Raw genomic sequence first — 12,089 nt, 5'->3', positions numbered from 1 at the left:
TAAGGATTTAGATTTGGTGGACAGAGTGCCTGAAGAACTATGGATGGAGGCTCGTAACATTATACAGGAGGCAGCAACGAAAACCATCCCAAGGAAAAGGAAATGCAAGAAAGCAAAATGGCTATCCAACGAGGCCTTACAAATAGCGGAGGAGAGGAGGCAAGCAAAATGCAAGGGAGATAGGGAAAGAAACAGGAAACTGAATGCAGATTTCCAAAAAACAGCAAGGAGAGACAAGAGGGTCTTCCTAAATGAGCAATGCAAAGAAATAGAGGAAAACAATAGAATGGGGAAAACCAGAGATCTGTTCAAGAAAATTGGAGATATGAAAGGAACATTTCATACAAAGATTACCATAATCAAGGACAAAAGTGGTAAGGACCTAACAGAAGCAGAAGACATCAAGAAGAGGTGGCAAGAATACACAGAGGAATTATACCAGAAATATATGGAGGTCTCGTACAGCCCAGGTAGTGTGGTTGCTGACCTTGAGCCAGACATCTTGGAGAGTGAAGTCAAATGGGCCTTAGAAAGCACTGCTAATAACAAGGCCAGTGGAAGTGATGATATTCCAGCTGAACTATTTAAAATTTTAAAAGATGATGCTGTTAAGGTGCTACACCCAATATGCCAGCAAGTTTGGAAAACTCAGCAATGGCCAGAGGATTGGAGAAGATCAGTCTACATCCCAATTCCAAAGAAGGGCAGTGCCAAAGAATGCTCCAACTACCGCACAATTGCGCTCATTTCACACGCTAGCAAGGTTATGCTTAAAATTCTACAAGGCAGGCTTAGGCAGTATGTGGATCGAGAACTCCCAGAAGTGCAAGCTGGATTTCGAAAGGGCAGAGGAACCAGAGACCAAATAGCAAACATGCGCTGGATTATGGAGAAAGCTAGAGAGTTCCAGAAAAACGTCTACTTCTGCTTCATTGACTATGCAAAAGCCTTTGACTGTGTCGACCACAGCAAACTATGGCAAGTTCTTAAAGAAATGGGAGTGCCTGATCACCTCATCTGTCTCTATGTGGGACAAGAAGCTACAGTTAGAACTGGATATGGAACAACTGATTGGTTCAAAATTGGGAAAGGAGTACGGCAAGGTTGTATATTGTCTCCCTGCTTATTTAGCTTATATGCAGAATTCATCATGCGAAAGGCTGGACTAGATGAATTCCAAGCAGGAATTAAGATTGCCGGAAGAAATATCAACAACCTCAGATATGCAGATGACACAACCTTGATGGCAGAAAGCGAGGAGGAATTAAAGAACCTTTTAATGAGGGTGAAAGAGGAGAGCGCAAAATATGGTCTGAAGCTCAACATCAAAAAAACCAAGATCATGGCCACTGGTCCCATCACCTCCTGGCAAATAGAAGGGGAAGAAATGGAGGCAGTGAGAGATTTTACTTTCTTGGGCTCCTTGATCACTGCAGATGGTGACAGCAGTCACGAAATTAAAAGACGCCTGCTTCTTGGGAGAAAAGCAATGACAAACCTAGACAGCATCTTAAAAAGCAGAGACATCACCTTGCCGACAAAGGTCCGTATAGTTAAAGCTATGGTTTTCCCAGTAGTGATGTATGGAAGTGAGAGCTGGACCATAAAGAAGGCTGATCGCCGAAGAATTGATGCTTTTGAATTATGGTGCTGGAGGAGACTCTTGAGAGTCCCATGGACTGCTAGAAGATCAAACCTATCCATTCTTAAGGAAATCAGCCCTGAGTGCTCCCTGGAAGGACAGATCGTGAAGCTGAGGCTCCAATACTTTGGCCACCTCATGAGAAGAGAAGAATCCTTGGAAAAGACCCTGATGTTGGGAAAGATTGAGGGCACTAGGAGAAGGGGACGACAGAGGACAAGATGGTTGGACAGTGTTTTCGAAGCTACGAACATGAGTTTGACCAAACTGCGGGAGGCAGTGCAAGACAGGAGTGCCTGGCGTGCTATGGTCCATGGGGTCACGAAGAGTCGGACACGACTAAACGACTAAACAACAACAACATACTGACCAGCAGCAGTTCTCAAAATTTTGGGGGCCAGAATGTCACCCAGTCCTATCAGGAGATGCCCTTGGCGACTAAACTTAGAACCTTCTTCTTCATGCAAATCTCTACCACTTGGCTGAGGTCCTTGAGGGCATTTTACCCTGGCGGATGGGGCGGGAGAGGACCTTACCTCCATCTTTGTCTGGATCCAGGGACCAATGATGTTAGCCTGGGCTGCAAACTGGCGTCGGAGGCGTTCATTGGCTTGCTGTCTTGCCAGCTCTTCTTGCAGGGTTTGATCACGGTGCGGGACCAGCTGCTTCACCTGGAGGAGCAAGATAAAAGAGACTCTGCACGTAAGAATTGGGGTTTAGATACCCTACTGGAGGGAGATGGGGGTTGGTGTGGTGTTGGGTGTATTCCTGGGAGGACAGGAGGGACTCTGCCCCCTCACTTAGAGCCTTTCCTGCCTAGGATGAAAGCAGGACTTCCAAAGCACATGCATCATCAAGGCAGCTGGAGAACCTCAAGGTCTTTTACACCTCCAGATGTTCCTCTTCTTGGCATTTGGTTTAGGGTAGGGGACCTGAAAGCCTTCCAGATGTGGTTGCACTACTGTTCCCATCATCATTGACCATGCTGACTATGGCTGATAGGAGTTGGAGTCCAATGACAGCAGGAGGGCCCAACAGGTTCCCCACATCTGGTGTAGAGGCTCAATTAATTAATCAGCTACTCCTGGAAAGAGCTCTTGACTTATTGTCACTTATTGCATCAGGGATGAAGGACCACAGCATTGTTTAGCTTCTGCATCAGCCAAGGCCCCAGAAATTTGGGGAAAATTCCCTCCTGAACCTGGACAGGCAGCTACAATTCTGATATTTCATCCCTTGCTGAAAACATGGATTGCTTGCTAAGCTTTGTTGGAGAATTAATTTTCTGCACTGTTGGGCACTTGTTCTTCATTTTATTATGCTTTAATGTTTTTAACATCTCTTTTTAATGAGTTGGCATTTTGTAAATCATCTTATAAACAAATAGGGGATGGGCCTTTGCCTTGGCAGCGGACTTTCCATTCCTCCCTAGAAAACAATCTGGAGCTGGCAGAGGGGAGGGTGTCTGCTCAGGTCCCCCATAAGAACACCAGACAAGACCTGCAAACTAAAGAGGGCCCATCTAGTCTAGCATCCCAGATGCCCCTGTGGGAAGCAGGCAAGCAGGATGTGAGGGCATCGGAAGGCAGCCCTATTCAGGGGAGTTTTTAGTGTGACAGTGATGTTGTATTGTGTTTTTACTATTTTTTGTTGGGAGCCATCCAGAGTGGCTGGAGCAACCCAGTCATACAAATGAATGAATGAATGAATGAATGAATGAATGAATAGCCCTCTCCTGCCACCATAGCCACACACCCCATCTGGACGTCTCCTGTGTCTTTTGAGAGGAGGAGCACAAGCAAGGGAGCAAAGACAGCATCCCCAGGAGGCTGGGAGGAACATAGCACCTTGTGGATGACCCGAACCAGCAAAGGCCTTTGCCAAAGACCCTCACATAGCTCCCGCAGACACACCATGGTTCCGGTTTCTTAAAAGGATGCTCTCACCCTGTCCCACTTGTTGGCGATGTCGAGATGCGAGAGGTTGGTGTAAGGGTTCAAGCCTGACAGCTTGATGCCGTAGGTCTGCGCAATCTTCTGGATCTCGTTCTGGATGCCCAGGATGGCCATGCGCTCCTTGTCAGCCTCAGGCAGGGTGGCTTTGAACTGCTCATGGGCTGTAATCAGACTCTGCTCGGGGAGGAAGGGGTGGAAGTTAGCTGCTGATCAGGTGAGCAGGGCAGGCAGAGGGAAATGAGCTCTCTCCACTCTAGTCAGTAGATACTTCCTTTTGCTTTGCCTAAATCTATTGCTCTTCGTAAGAACATGAGGTGAGCCTCCTGGATCAGGCCCACAGCACACCTAGTCCAGTATCCTGTTCCCCCAGCAGCCAACCAGGTGCCTCCAGGAAATTTGTGATCTGGACACACGTGCATTGGCACCCTGCTCAACTATGATTCCCAACAACAGGTATTCAGTGGAGGTAGAACACAGCCATCCATCAATAGCTTTCTCCTCCATTAATTTGTCTAATCCTCCTTTAAAGCCATCCATGTTGGATGGCTCTCACTCTGCATGATTCATACTGTTATAAACGTGTATCATGTTCCTCCTCCATCATAGCTAAGAGGCCTTTCCCCCCCCAACCTGAAGTTACTTCCACCACTCCTGGTTGACCTGTACTGTACCATCTCCAGCTCTAATTTCAGGCTCAATGTTATCGCTTGGAGTTCTCGAGAAGCATTCAGCCTTGCTGATGCGCCTCACCTGGATCTCTTCGATGCTGTGCACAATGAACATGTCCTGAAGGTCCTCGATGGCCCCATCCATCCAGTTGTTGAAGGGGGCAGCTCTCTTGGCGAACTCCAGGTATAGCTGGTCAATGGTCTCCAGCAGCTTCTCCACACGCTGGGTGGCGAGGAGAGGAAAGAAGGTGAGGCTCAGAGAATAAAGTCACCTCCCTCATGCCAAAGAAGAAGGGACCAAATCCTGCCAGAGCCCCTTTCCTCACCTCCAGGGCATCTCTCCTCTTCTGAGTGAGTGTCCCCAGGGTGTCCCACTGGTCACAGATGGCCTGGCAGCGGGAGTTCACAGAGGCTGCGTCGTGGTAGTCCAGTTCACTGTAGTGATGGGCCAGAAGGATTAGGGGTGTATCGCTAAGCCTATGGGCTTCCCCACCCTCAGGAGAACATCAGAACGGACACCTTCCCTTTCCCATCACCCACCCGCAAGTCTGGAAGAGGAGGCTGACTTCACCCCAACCAAGGGACTGCGACAAATGGGAAATCAGCCACCCAAAGGCCATGCAACAGGAAAACCAATTTAAGCATAGAACCCATCATTGCTCACGCCAAGGTTGTCTTTCAATGGAGCACAATAGTGAAATTTAAAAGGTCAAGAAGGCATACACATTTGTAGAGCTGGCAAGACAAGCATTTTGCAACCTGAGAATCTCGGCAGTCCTTTAAGAGAAGGATGAGGGACCTGTGGAGGCCCTCCAAAGACTCTCTTTTTAAATTCTTGCAGCTCTTCCCAAAAATCCCCCCAAAAGGATTGGTATGAGAGGTTGAAAAGAGGAGACCCCTGTTGAAGTCAAAGCTCCTCATAGAGTCAACCTTTCTTAACATATCCTCACAATCACAGGAGTTATTGTTGATCGCCTTTGAAATACTAGTTGCTGGCAGGGGTGTATTCTGGGGACACCTCCCCAATTTTCAAGGAAGGGGCTGGGCTCCCACAATATTCTGTGATCTGTGGTGGGCTCCGCCAGGCCTTCTCGCTATGACAGGCCCTGCCAGCTCTACCTGCGGCTGCAACGGGTCTCCTCCCACTGTGTGACATCACACATGCTTGCTAGGGTCCCCCAAAGTTGGTTGGAACCCAGCACATTTGGTTGCTGGATATAACCAGGACTTTTTTTCAGCTGGAATTCTCCAGAACTCAGTTCTGGTACCTCTAAGGCGGACACCATTGCCATTATAAGAGAACAAGGGAGGTGTTCATGTTGAGTTCTGGCACTTCTTTTTTTTAGAAAAATAGCCCGGGGTATAACAATTGGAGAGAGTTTCTGCTGTGCTCATGCAGGCTTCCTCAAAGAGGCAACTGGTTGGCCACTGTGAGAACCGGATGCTGGGACAGATGTGCTTTTCTTAGGTGAGTCAAAATTTGGAGTTTTCCTCTCCTTTCCTTTCCACCCCAATGAAATCAGACATCCCTGAGATTCTGACCAGACATGCAATAGATGTATTGCTGCCCCAGTCCCACACGATAACTAAGCCATGAACCTCCAGCCTTCAGGAAGTGAGAGGTTGGGGGTGGTGGCCAAGGGTTGAAGTGGGAGCAGCCAGGACCCCTCGACCAGCACCCAACTTTCATCTCAAGGGGGAAAGGGTGATGTTCTCTCTCCTTGGCACCCACTTGAGCTCCTGCGCAATGGCTGCGATCTGCTCCACACGGTCCTGGTGGGCGGCCAAGTCGCTTTCAAAGGCCTCGTGCTTCCGCATCAGGGCTCGGATCTCATACAGCGATGCCGATTCGTAGTCCTTCTGTGACAGCATCTCCTCCTTCCCTGTGGTGGGAGGAAACAGAGCAGGCTGTGTCGCTAAGCCTATGGGCTTCCCCACGCTCAGGAGACCATCAGAACGGACACCTACCCTTTCCCATCACCCACCCGCAAGTCTGGAAGAGGAGGCTGACTTCACCCCAACCAAGGGACTGCGACAAATGGGAAATCAGCCACCCAAAGGCCGTGAGCAGAGCAACGAAGAGTAAAATATGAAGAGTGGGATGGAAACAGGAGGAGAGGGGATCTCTACCTTGGGATGTGCCCAGTGACCTCAGGCTCCAACCCTCCCCCACAGGCCCCCTGTCCCCAAGAAGTAGTAAGAGAGAACCTTTCATTACCTTTTGGGAAGAGGTAGGTGAATCCTGCCACTACTTGTTAAGTAGAGTAATTTAATTCACTGGAATTGTAAATACTTTTACGCATTACCATGTGCTTAAATTTGATTGGCTGGTAACTGAATTCTAGAGAGTTCTCTAGTAGTTCTCATGTGATTGACTAACACTGATCACATGGGAGGTATCTAGTGAAGAAGAGACTCAATTTTACGTGAAGCAAGATGACTGAGTTTTAGAATCCACTGTGAACACTGCTAAGTTGAATAGAGTGTTGGAGCGCTTCTTCTCTGCTTGAAAGAAAGGGAGCAAAGCTGCAGGAGAAGGCGAAAACTGAAATCTCTCATAGGAGCTGTAAGACGTGGTCTAACTGAAAACATGTTTTGATTTATCTAAAAGTTTCTGCAAGTGAAGCTTTAGAATGTTAAAGTCTGGGCACTGGTTTAATTTCCAAAGAAGGGTGTTAGTCATATATATGATTTGAGCTTCTTAGCTGCGTTTTTGCTACCCTTACTTCAACACTACTGCCCTGAAAAATCTACCCATAATTAGGCTTAAAAAACATGTAAAAGAGAATGTAAGTGTGTGTGGGGGGGGAATAAAGGATAGTGGATTGGGAGGCAGAAAGAAAATGGGTGGCCCACTGCTAGGTCTGGCCCCACCTACTTTTGGCCCCACCCACCCCTGGCATGTGGTTCCAAAGAGTTTTCTCCTAAGAGAACAGAATCCTTGATATAAAAGGAGTTCCCTGCCCCTGGAATAGAGGGAGGGGCTCAATTGTGGGCAGGTTACCTCTGGTCCAGGTCTCATGCAGGGTGGCTTTCTGCTTAAATTTCTCAGCCAGGTGGTCCAGGCGCTCCAGGCGCCTGATCTCGGTCAGCAGCCATTCCTCATAGCCTTTCTCAACCTGCTCCAGCCCCTTCCAGGCGTTTGCAATATCCTGCAGGCAAACACAGGGCAGCTTCAGCCTAGCTCAGTCGGTAGAGCATGAGGCTCCTTAATCTCCGGGTCGTGGGTTTGAGCCCCACATTGCAGGAGGTTGGACTGGATGAACCCTCACAGTCCCTTCCAACTCTACAGTTATTCGAATCTCCCCTCAAAGTGGCAGGACCTGCAGCTGTGCCCACCAGGAGCTGGTGCCCAGGCAGAAACCTGGGTAAGATATCCTTCCTGGCACTTGGGCTCACAGCCTACAGCCACATCTCTGGCCACTCTTGACACCCCCTTGCTCAATGGACGGCATTGTAAACACCTGTTGGGGACCAGGAGCATGTGCACTCACCCCAATTTTCACCCTCTGTTAAACAAACGTTTCAAAACCTTACAATACCTGTTTGTGCAGAGCAGGGTAGGGAACTGGATCTGGCCCATGGGCTTGATTCTTAACTTCCCCTTCCTTTGTGAGCCAAGTTTTTGCCTGCTTTGTTGGGAATCAATGGAATGACCCCCCACCTCAAGCCACTTTCCACTCCCTTGGACACAGTTTACTGTCTCCATTGGGACCCCAAAGCTTAATTAAGATCCAATTGACTAGCTATCACTTGGAACAGCCTCCCAAGGGAAGACTGGCCCTGTCACTGCTTTTGCTTTTTTAGACTGGCAAGCAAGGATAGTTTTATTTCAGCCATCATCTGTGGAGCTTTGTTTCTCATCCCCCCACCTGCTCTATGCCCATCTGCCGCCCTGTGACTTACAGAGACCATCTTCCCCTCAGAGGGCATGAAGGCTGGGCGGTTGCTGAGGCGCAGCTTCGTCTGCAAAGTGTTGAAGTTGATCTCCAGCTGGCATTTCTCCTGCACACGGGGGGGCTTGTGCACGCGCCGGTAGTCCCGGAAGTCCTCCAGCTTGCGCTGCATGGCGCTCATGCTCTTCTCTGGCACGCGGTTCTCCAGCCACGGGATGGTGCGCCGGATCCATTCCAGGAGCTGACCGGGAAGAAACAGAAGGTGGCCTTAGTTGGCTGTTTGGGGCTGCCTGTATGCCTCCAACCTCTTGAGACCTAGAAGCCCACCTTTAGCCCAAACAACCATTTTGGGGGCCCACGTCTTAATCTTTTACCATATATTTGGGCTGCTGCCATGACCCAACTTGGATGCAACAGCAGTGCAAGGTTGGATCTGTGATTCCCCTCCCACCAACCCATGAAAGCTTCAAGGGAAGTAAGCAAACAAGCATTAAATGCTGGGACAGATTGGGCCCTGTGAACTGAACCCAGGAATTCTGCTTCTGAGTTCAGTGCTCTGTCTCCTGGTAGGAAGGGATTGGCCTGGAGATGTGAAAGGGGCATTGCTTTTGGGGACTTCCGCGTGGGTAGTTTCAAGATACCTCACTGGCCAGCTTCTCGTACTCCTGCATCAGCTTTTCATTCTCTTGATTGACAGCAAGCACCTTGCAGATCCTGTTGGCTGCCGTCTCAGCCTGGAAGAGAAATGCACTTGCTGGTTAGAAATGGGAATAGTAAATAACAACACCAAAGAGCTGTGGGCAGGGAGGAAGCATAAAGAGATCATCTAGATTAGACCGGGAGTTGGTGGGCATCAGGTGTCCAACCACTGGTGCAGGCTGCCTTGAGAGAGAGAGTGAACTCTCCTTTGCTGGAGGCAGTTATGCTGCATCTGAATGGCCGCCTGTTAGGGATGCTTAATTTGCATCCTGCACTGAGCAGTGGGTTGTCATAGAAGACCCCCAATTCAATGATTCTAAAAGGAAGAAGGAACTGGACTAGCATAGATCTCTGCTGATATGTAGACCCAGGGGGAAATGCTGCTACTGCTTCTTTTTGCTTACCTGCTCTGCACCTGCAAAGGCGTGGTAGAAGCAGGAGACGTAGGTCATGATGGCTTTCTCGTCCGGTTTGGGGGTGTTGACAATATCTGTGGAAAGAAGACAAAAGCTGAAGAAGGAGAGCAGCAAGGTGCTCAATAGAGAGGGCCACTCGCTAATGCTGCTGAATTATATTGATGGTGCAAATGGAGATACATTGCCAAGAGAATTGGTCTTAAATACGACCCTGGCAGTTCAAATTGGTAATTGCAATTCAATGGAAAACAGCCCAAAATCTTACACTGAACGCTAGGTACCACTCACTCTGGAATACAGCTATAATGGAGAAAGATCACTCATAATTTGATATTTCGACAAGGGCTAGGGAGCTCAGTTGGCAGAGGTGAGGCTCTTAAGCTCAGGGTTGTAGGTTCGAGCCCCAAGCTGGGCAAAAGATTCCTGCATTGCAGAGGGTTGGACTAGATGACTCTCATGGTCCCTTCCAGCTCTAAAATTATATAATTCTATGCTCACTTTCAGACGCTTTTTATATGATTTGGCATTCCTTTACTACGTATACATCACCATTTTAAAGACAACCCTAATCAAAAGCCTGACAAATCTGGGACAATACTTGACAATCAAATTGCACTAATATAAAACAGCACTTTACGAGAATACAACTTTAATTCTCACTTTTTTCTATCACAACTTGGGCTTGGTTACTTAACCCATGTGTAACAGCACTTATTCTATGTGCTTATTTTATGGTCTTGCTTCTCATCTTTTAATTTTCATCTGCTGCTATAACTGCTCTCTCTGCTTTATATATATATTATAAAATAAACAATCTTTACCAAAAAAAATAGAGCGGGAACTTCAGAAGAAGGCTACCTGGCAAGTGGATTGCAAGCAGTTCCAGCAGGAACCAGAGATGGGTTTGGCACAGCAGATTGGTCTGGGGAAGGTAAGTCTTAATTTGCTCTTGGGCCCTTTGGGAGGCTGATTTGCCTCCCTTACGAAAGACAGGTGCTTATCCCACTCCAGACGCATTTCATTACCCTTCATCCCTGAACCTCTCTCTTTCTGTTGGTTAGAGCATGGTGCTGATAACTCCAAGGCTGCAGGTTTGATTCCCATATGACACATATTCCTGCATATTCCTGCATTGCAGGGGGTTGGACTAGAGCAAGGTTTCCCAAACTTGGGTCTCCAGCAGCTTTTGGACTACAATTCCCATCATCCCTGACCACCGGTCTTGCTAGCTAAGGATGATGGGAGTTGTAGCCCCAAAACAGCTGGAGACCCAGGTTTTGGAAATCGTGGACTAGAGGATCCTCGGGGTCCCTTCCAACACAAACGCACACACAGTGCCTGGCTCCTCACCTTCTGCATCCAGCATCTTAGGGATATCCAGATACTTCTCAGCCACCTCAAAGGCTGTGTTGAGATTCCCAATGGGGTCATCCTGTGGACAGACAGACACAGTTGCTCAGAGCGAGTTGCTACACCATGGCAAGGAGTAGCTGGCAGGGTTACAGGTGAGGATGAGTCGGAAGGTGGACAGCTCCTAACTGATACACTACTTATTGCTGCTCATGCTGAACTTACTATGGCTATAAAAAGCTGCTTTGTGCTGCCAAGTCTTTATCTATCAAGACCAGTCTCCATCTCCTCTGACAGGCGGAAGCTCTCCAGGGTCTTGAGAAGGGTCTCCCCCATTCCTTTCTACCTCATCTTTTAAACTGGTGACACCAGGAACTGAACCTACAACCTTCTGCATGCAAAGCAGACTCTCAGCCACTGAGCTACACCCTTTAGCAAAATGCCCACCATAATGGCGGACAGGGACGAAGCAGTGGATCTTTGGGCCCAGACACACAGGGGTCGGATTCCTGGCAATGAGAGCCACGAGAAGAGTCCTATTTGCTCTAGCTGGGTGATTGACGGGGCAGGGGGGCGGGTGCTGGAAATCACAGGTTGACTCAAAGGACAAAGATGCCAGCAGACACCGCAGAGATTGCAAGCGGAGAGCCTGAAAGGAATGGGCGCAGCCAGGAAGACGCAAGAGGAAGACAGCACCTTTCTGAGCTTGGCGTAGTCAATGAGGTCAGGGCGGTGCCTGTGGATCAGGGCGCAGAGTGCCAGGCCATCCTTCCAGCTGGTGGGCAGCACACGGGCATGGAGAGAGAAGAGGGAAAGAGTGACTGAATGAGTTCTGGGTCTCTTCAGCTGGGTCTGGGTGGCCTCCAGCTTTGGTCCAACATCCTTTGTCAGAGAAATGGCGGCTGCCCCATCCAGGTATGGAAAGGCACAGGGTGCAAATGAAGAGGAACAGAAGCAGACATTGCAGAAGAAGCAAATCTAGTTCATAGAGGGGAGGGGAACCTCAGGCTCAGGGAACAGATGTGGCCCTCCAGGAGTCCATGCCTCTCTATGTGGCCCTGGGAACTCTCCCCAGGCCACGTCCCTCAAGAGGCCTGCTTTGCGCCTTCCTTGGATACTTTTGTCTGGCTGAAATGTGTCCCTACATAACTTTAGGCAGCAGGCAAAAACTTTCCTCTTCTCCAAGGCCTTTGGCCAAATAAACAATCAACAGTCTTTTTTAAGCTGTAGGAAGAGGGCATTGTTTTCCTTTGTCACTATATTATGCATTTTTTGTGTTTTTATATTGTAAACCGCCCTCATATGAAGGGTGGCATAGAAATTTTATTATTATTATTATTATTATTATTATTATTATTATTATTATTAACAACAACAACAATCCAATGCTCCAGCCACATTTGCCTCTGGCTCTGCCCAACATGAGTGTGTGACCCTCAGAAGGTTGCCCTGAAATGAATGTG

The 12,089-nt window shown here is 48.5% G+C and overlaps 1 protein-coding gene across 1 annotated transcript in view; it reads right to left on the bottom strand.

Annotated features, from left to right (window-relative positions):
* The window catches only part of ACTN3 (actinin alpha 3), a 46,661-nt gene that overhangs the window by 8,269 nt on the left and 26,303 nt on the right, over positions 1-12,089 (bottom strand). Inside the window, exons 6-16 of the mRNA XM_035099438.2 lie at positions 11,323-11,401; positions 10,627-10,708; positions 9,265-9,350; positions 8,803-8,895; positions 8,172-8,402; positions 7,270-7,417; positions 5,998-6,148; positions 4,592-4,700; positions 4,348-4,488; positions 3,589-3,771; positions 2,179-2,313 (exon numbers count right to left, since the gene is read on the bottom strand). Coding sequence (XP_034955329.1) covers positions 2,179-2,313; positions 3,589-3,771; positions 4,348-4,488; positions 4,592-4,700; positions 5,998-6,148; positions 7,270-7,417; positions 8,172-8,402; positions 8,803-8,895; positions 9,265-9,350; positions 10,627-10,708; positions 11,323-11,401 — 1,438 coding nt within the window. The remainder of the gene's footprint in view (positions 1-2,178; positions 2,314-3,588; positions 3,772-4,347; positions 4,489-4,591; positions 4,701-5,997; positions 6,149-7,269; positions 7,418-8,171; positions 8,403-8,802; positions 8,896-9,264; positions 9,351-10,626; positions 10,709-11,322; positions 11,402-12,089) is intronic.

Source organism: Zootoca vivipara, chromosome 17, assembly GCF_963506605.1.
Source record: "Zootoca vivipara chromosome 17, rZooViv1.1, whole genome shotgun sequence".
Taxonomy (NCBI): domain Eukaryota; kingdom Metazoa; phylum Chordata; class Lepidosauria; order Squamata; family Lacertidae; genus Zootoca; species Zootoca vivipara.
The sequence above is the reverse complement of the archived record's forward strand: the minus strand, read 5'-3'. Positions and strand labels throughout refer to the sequence as shown.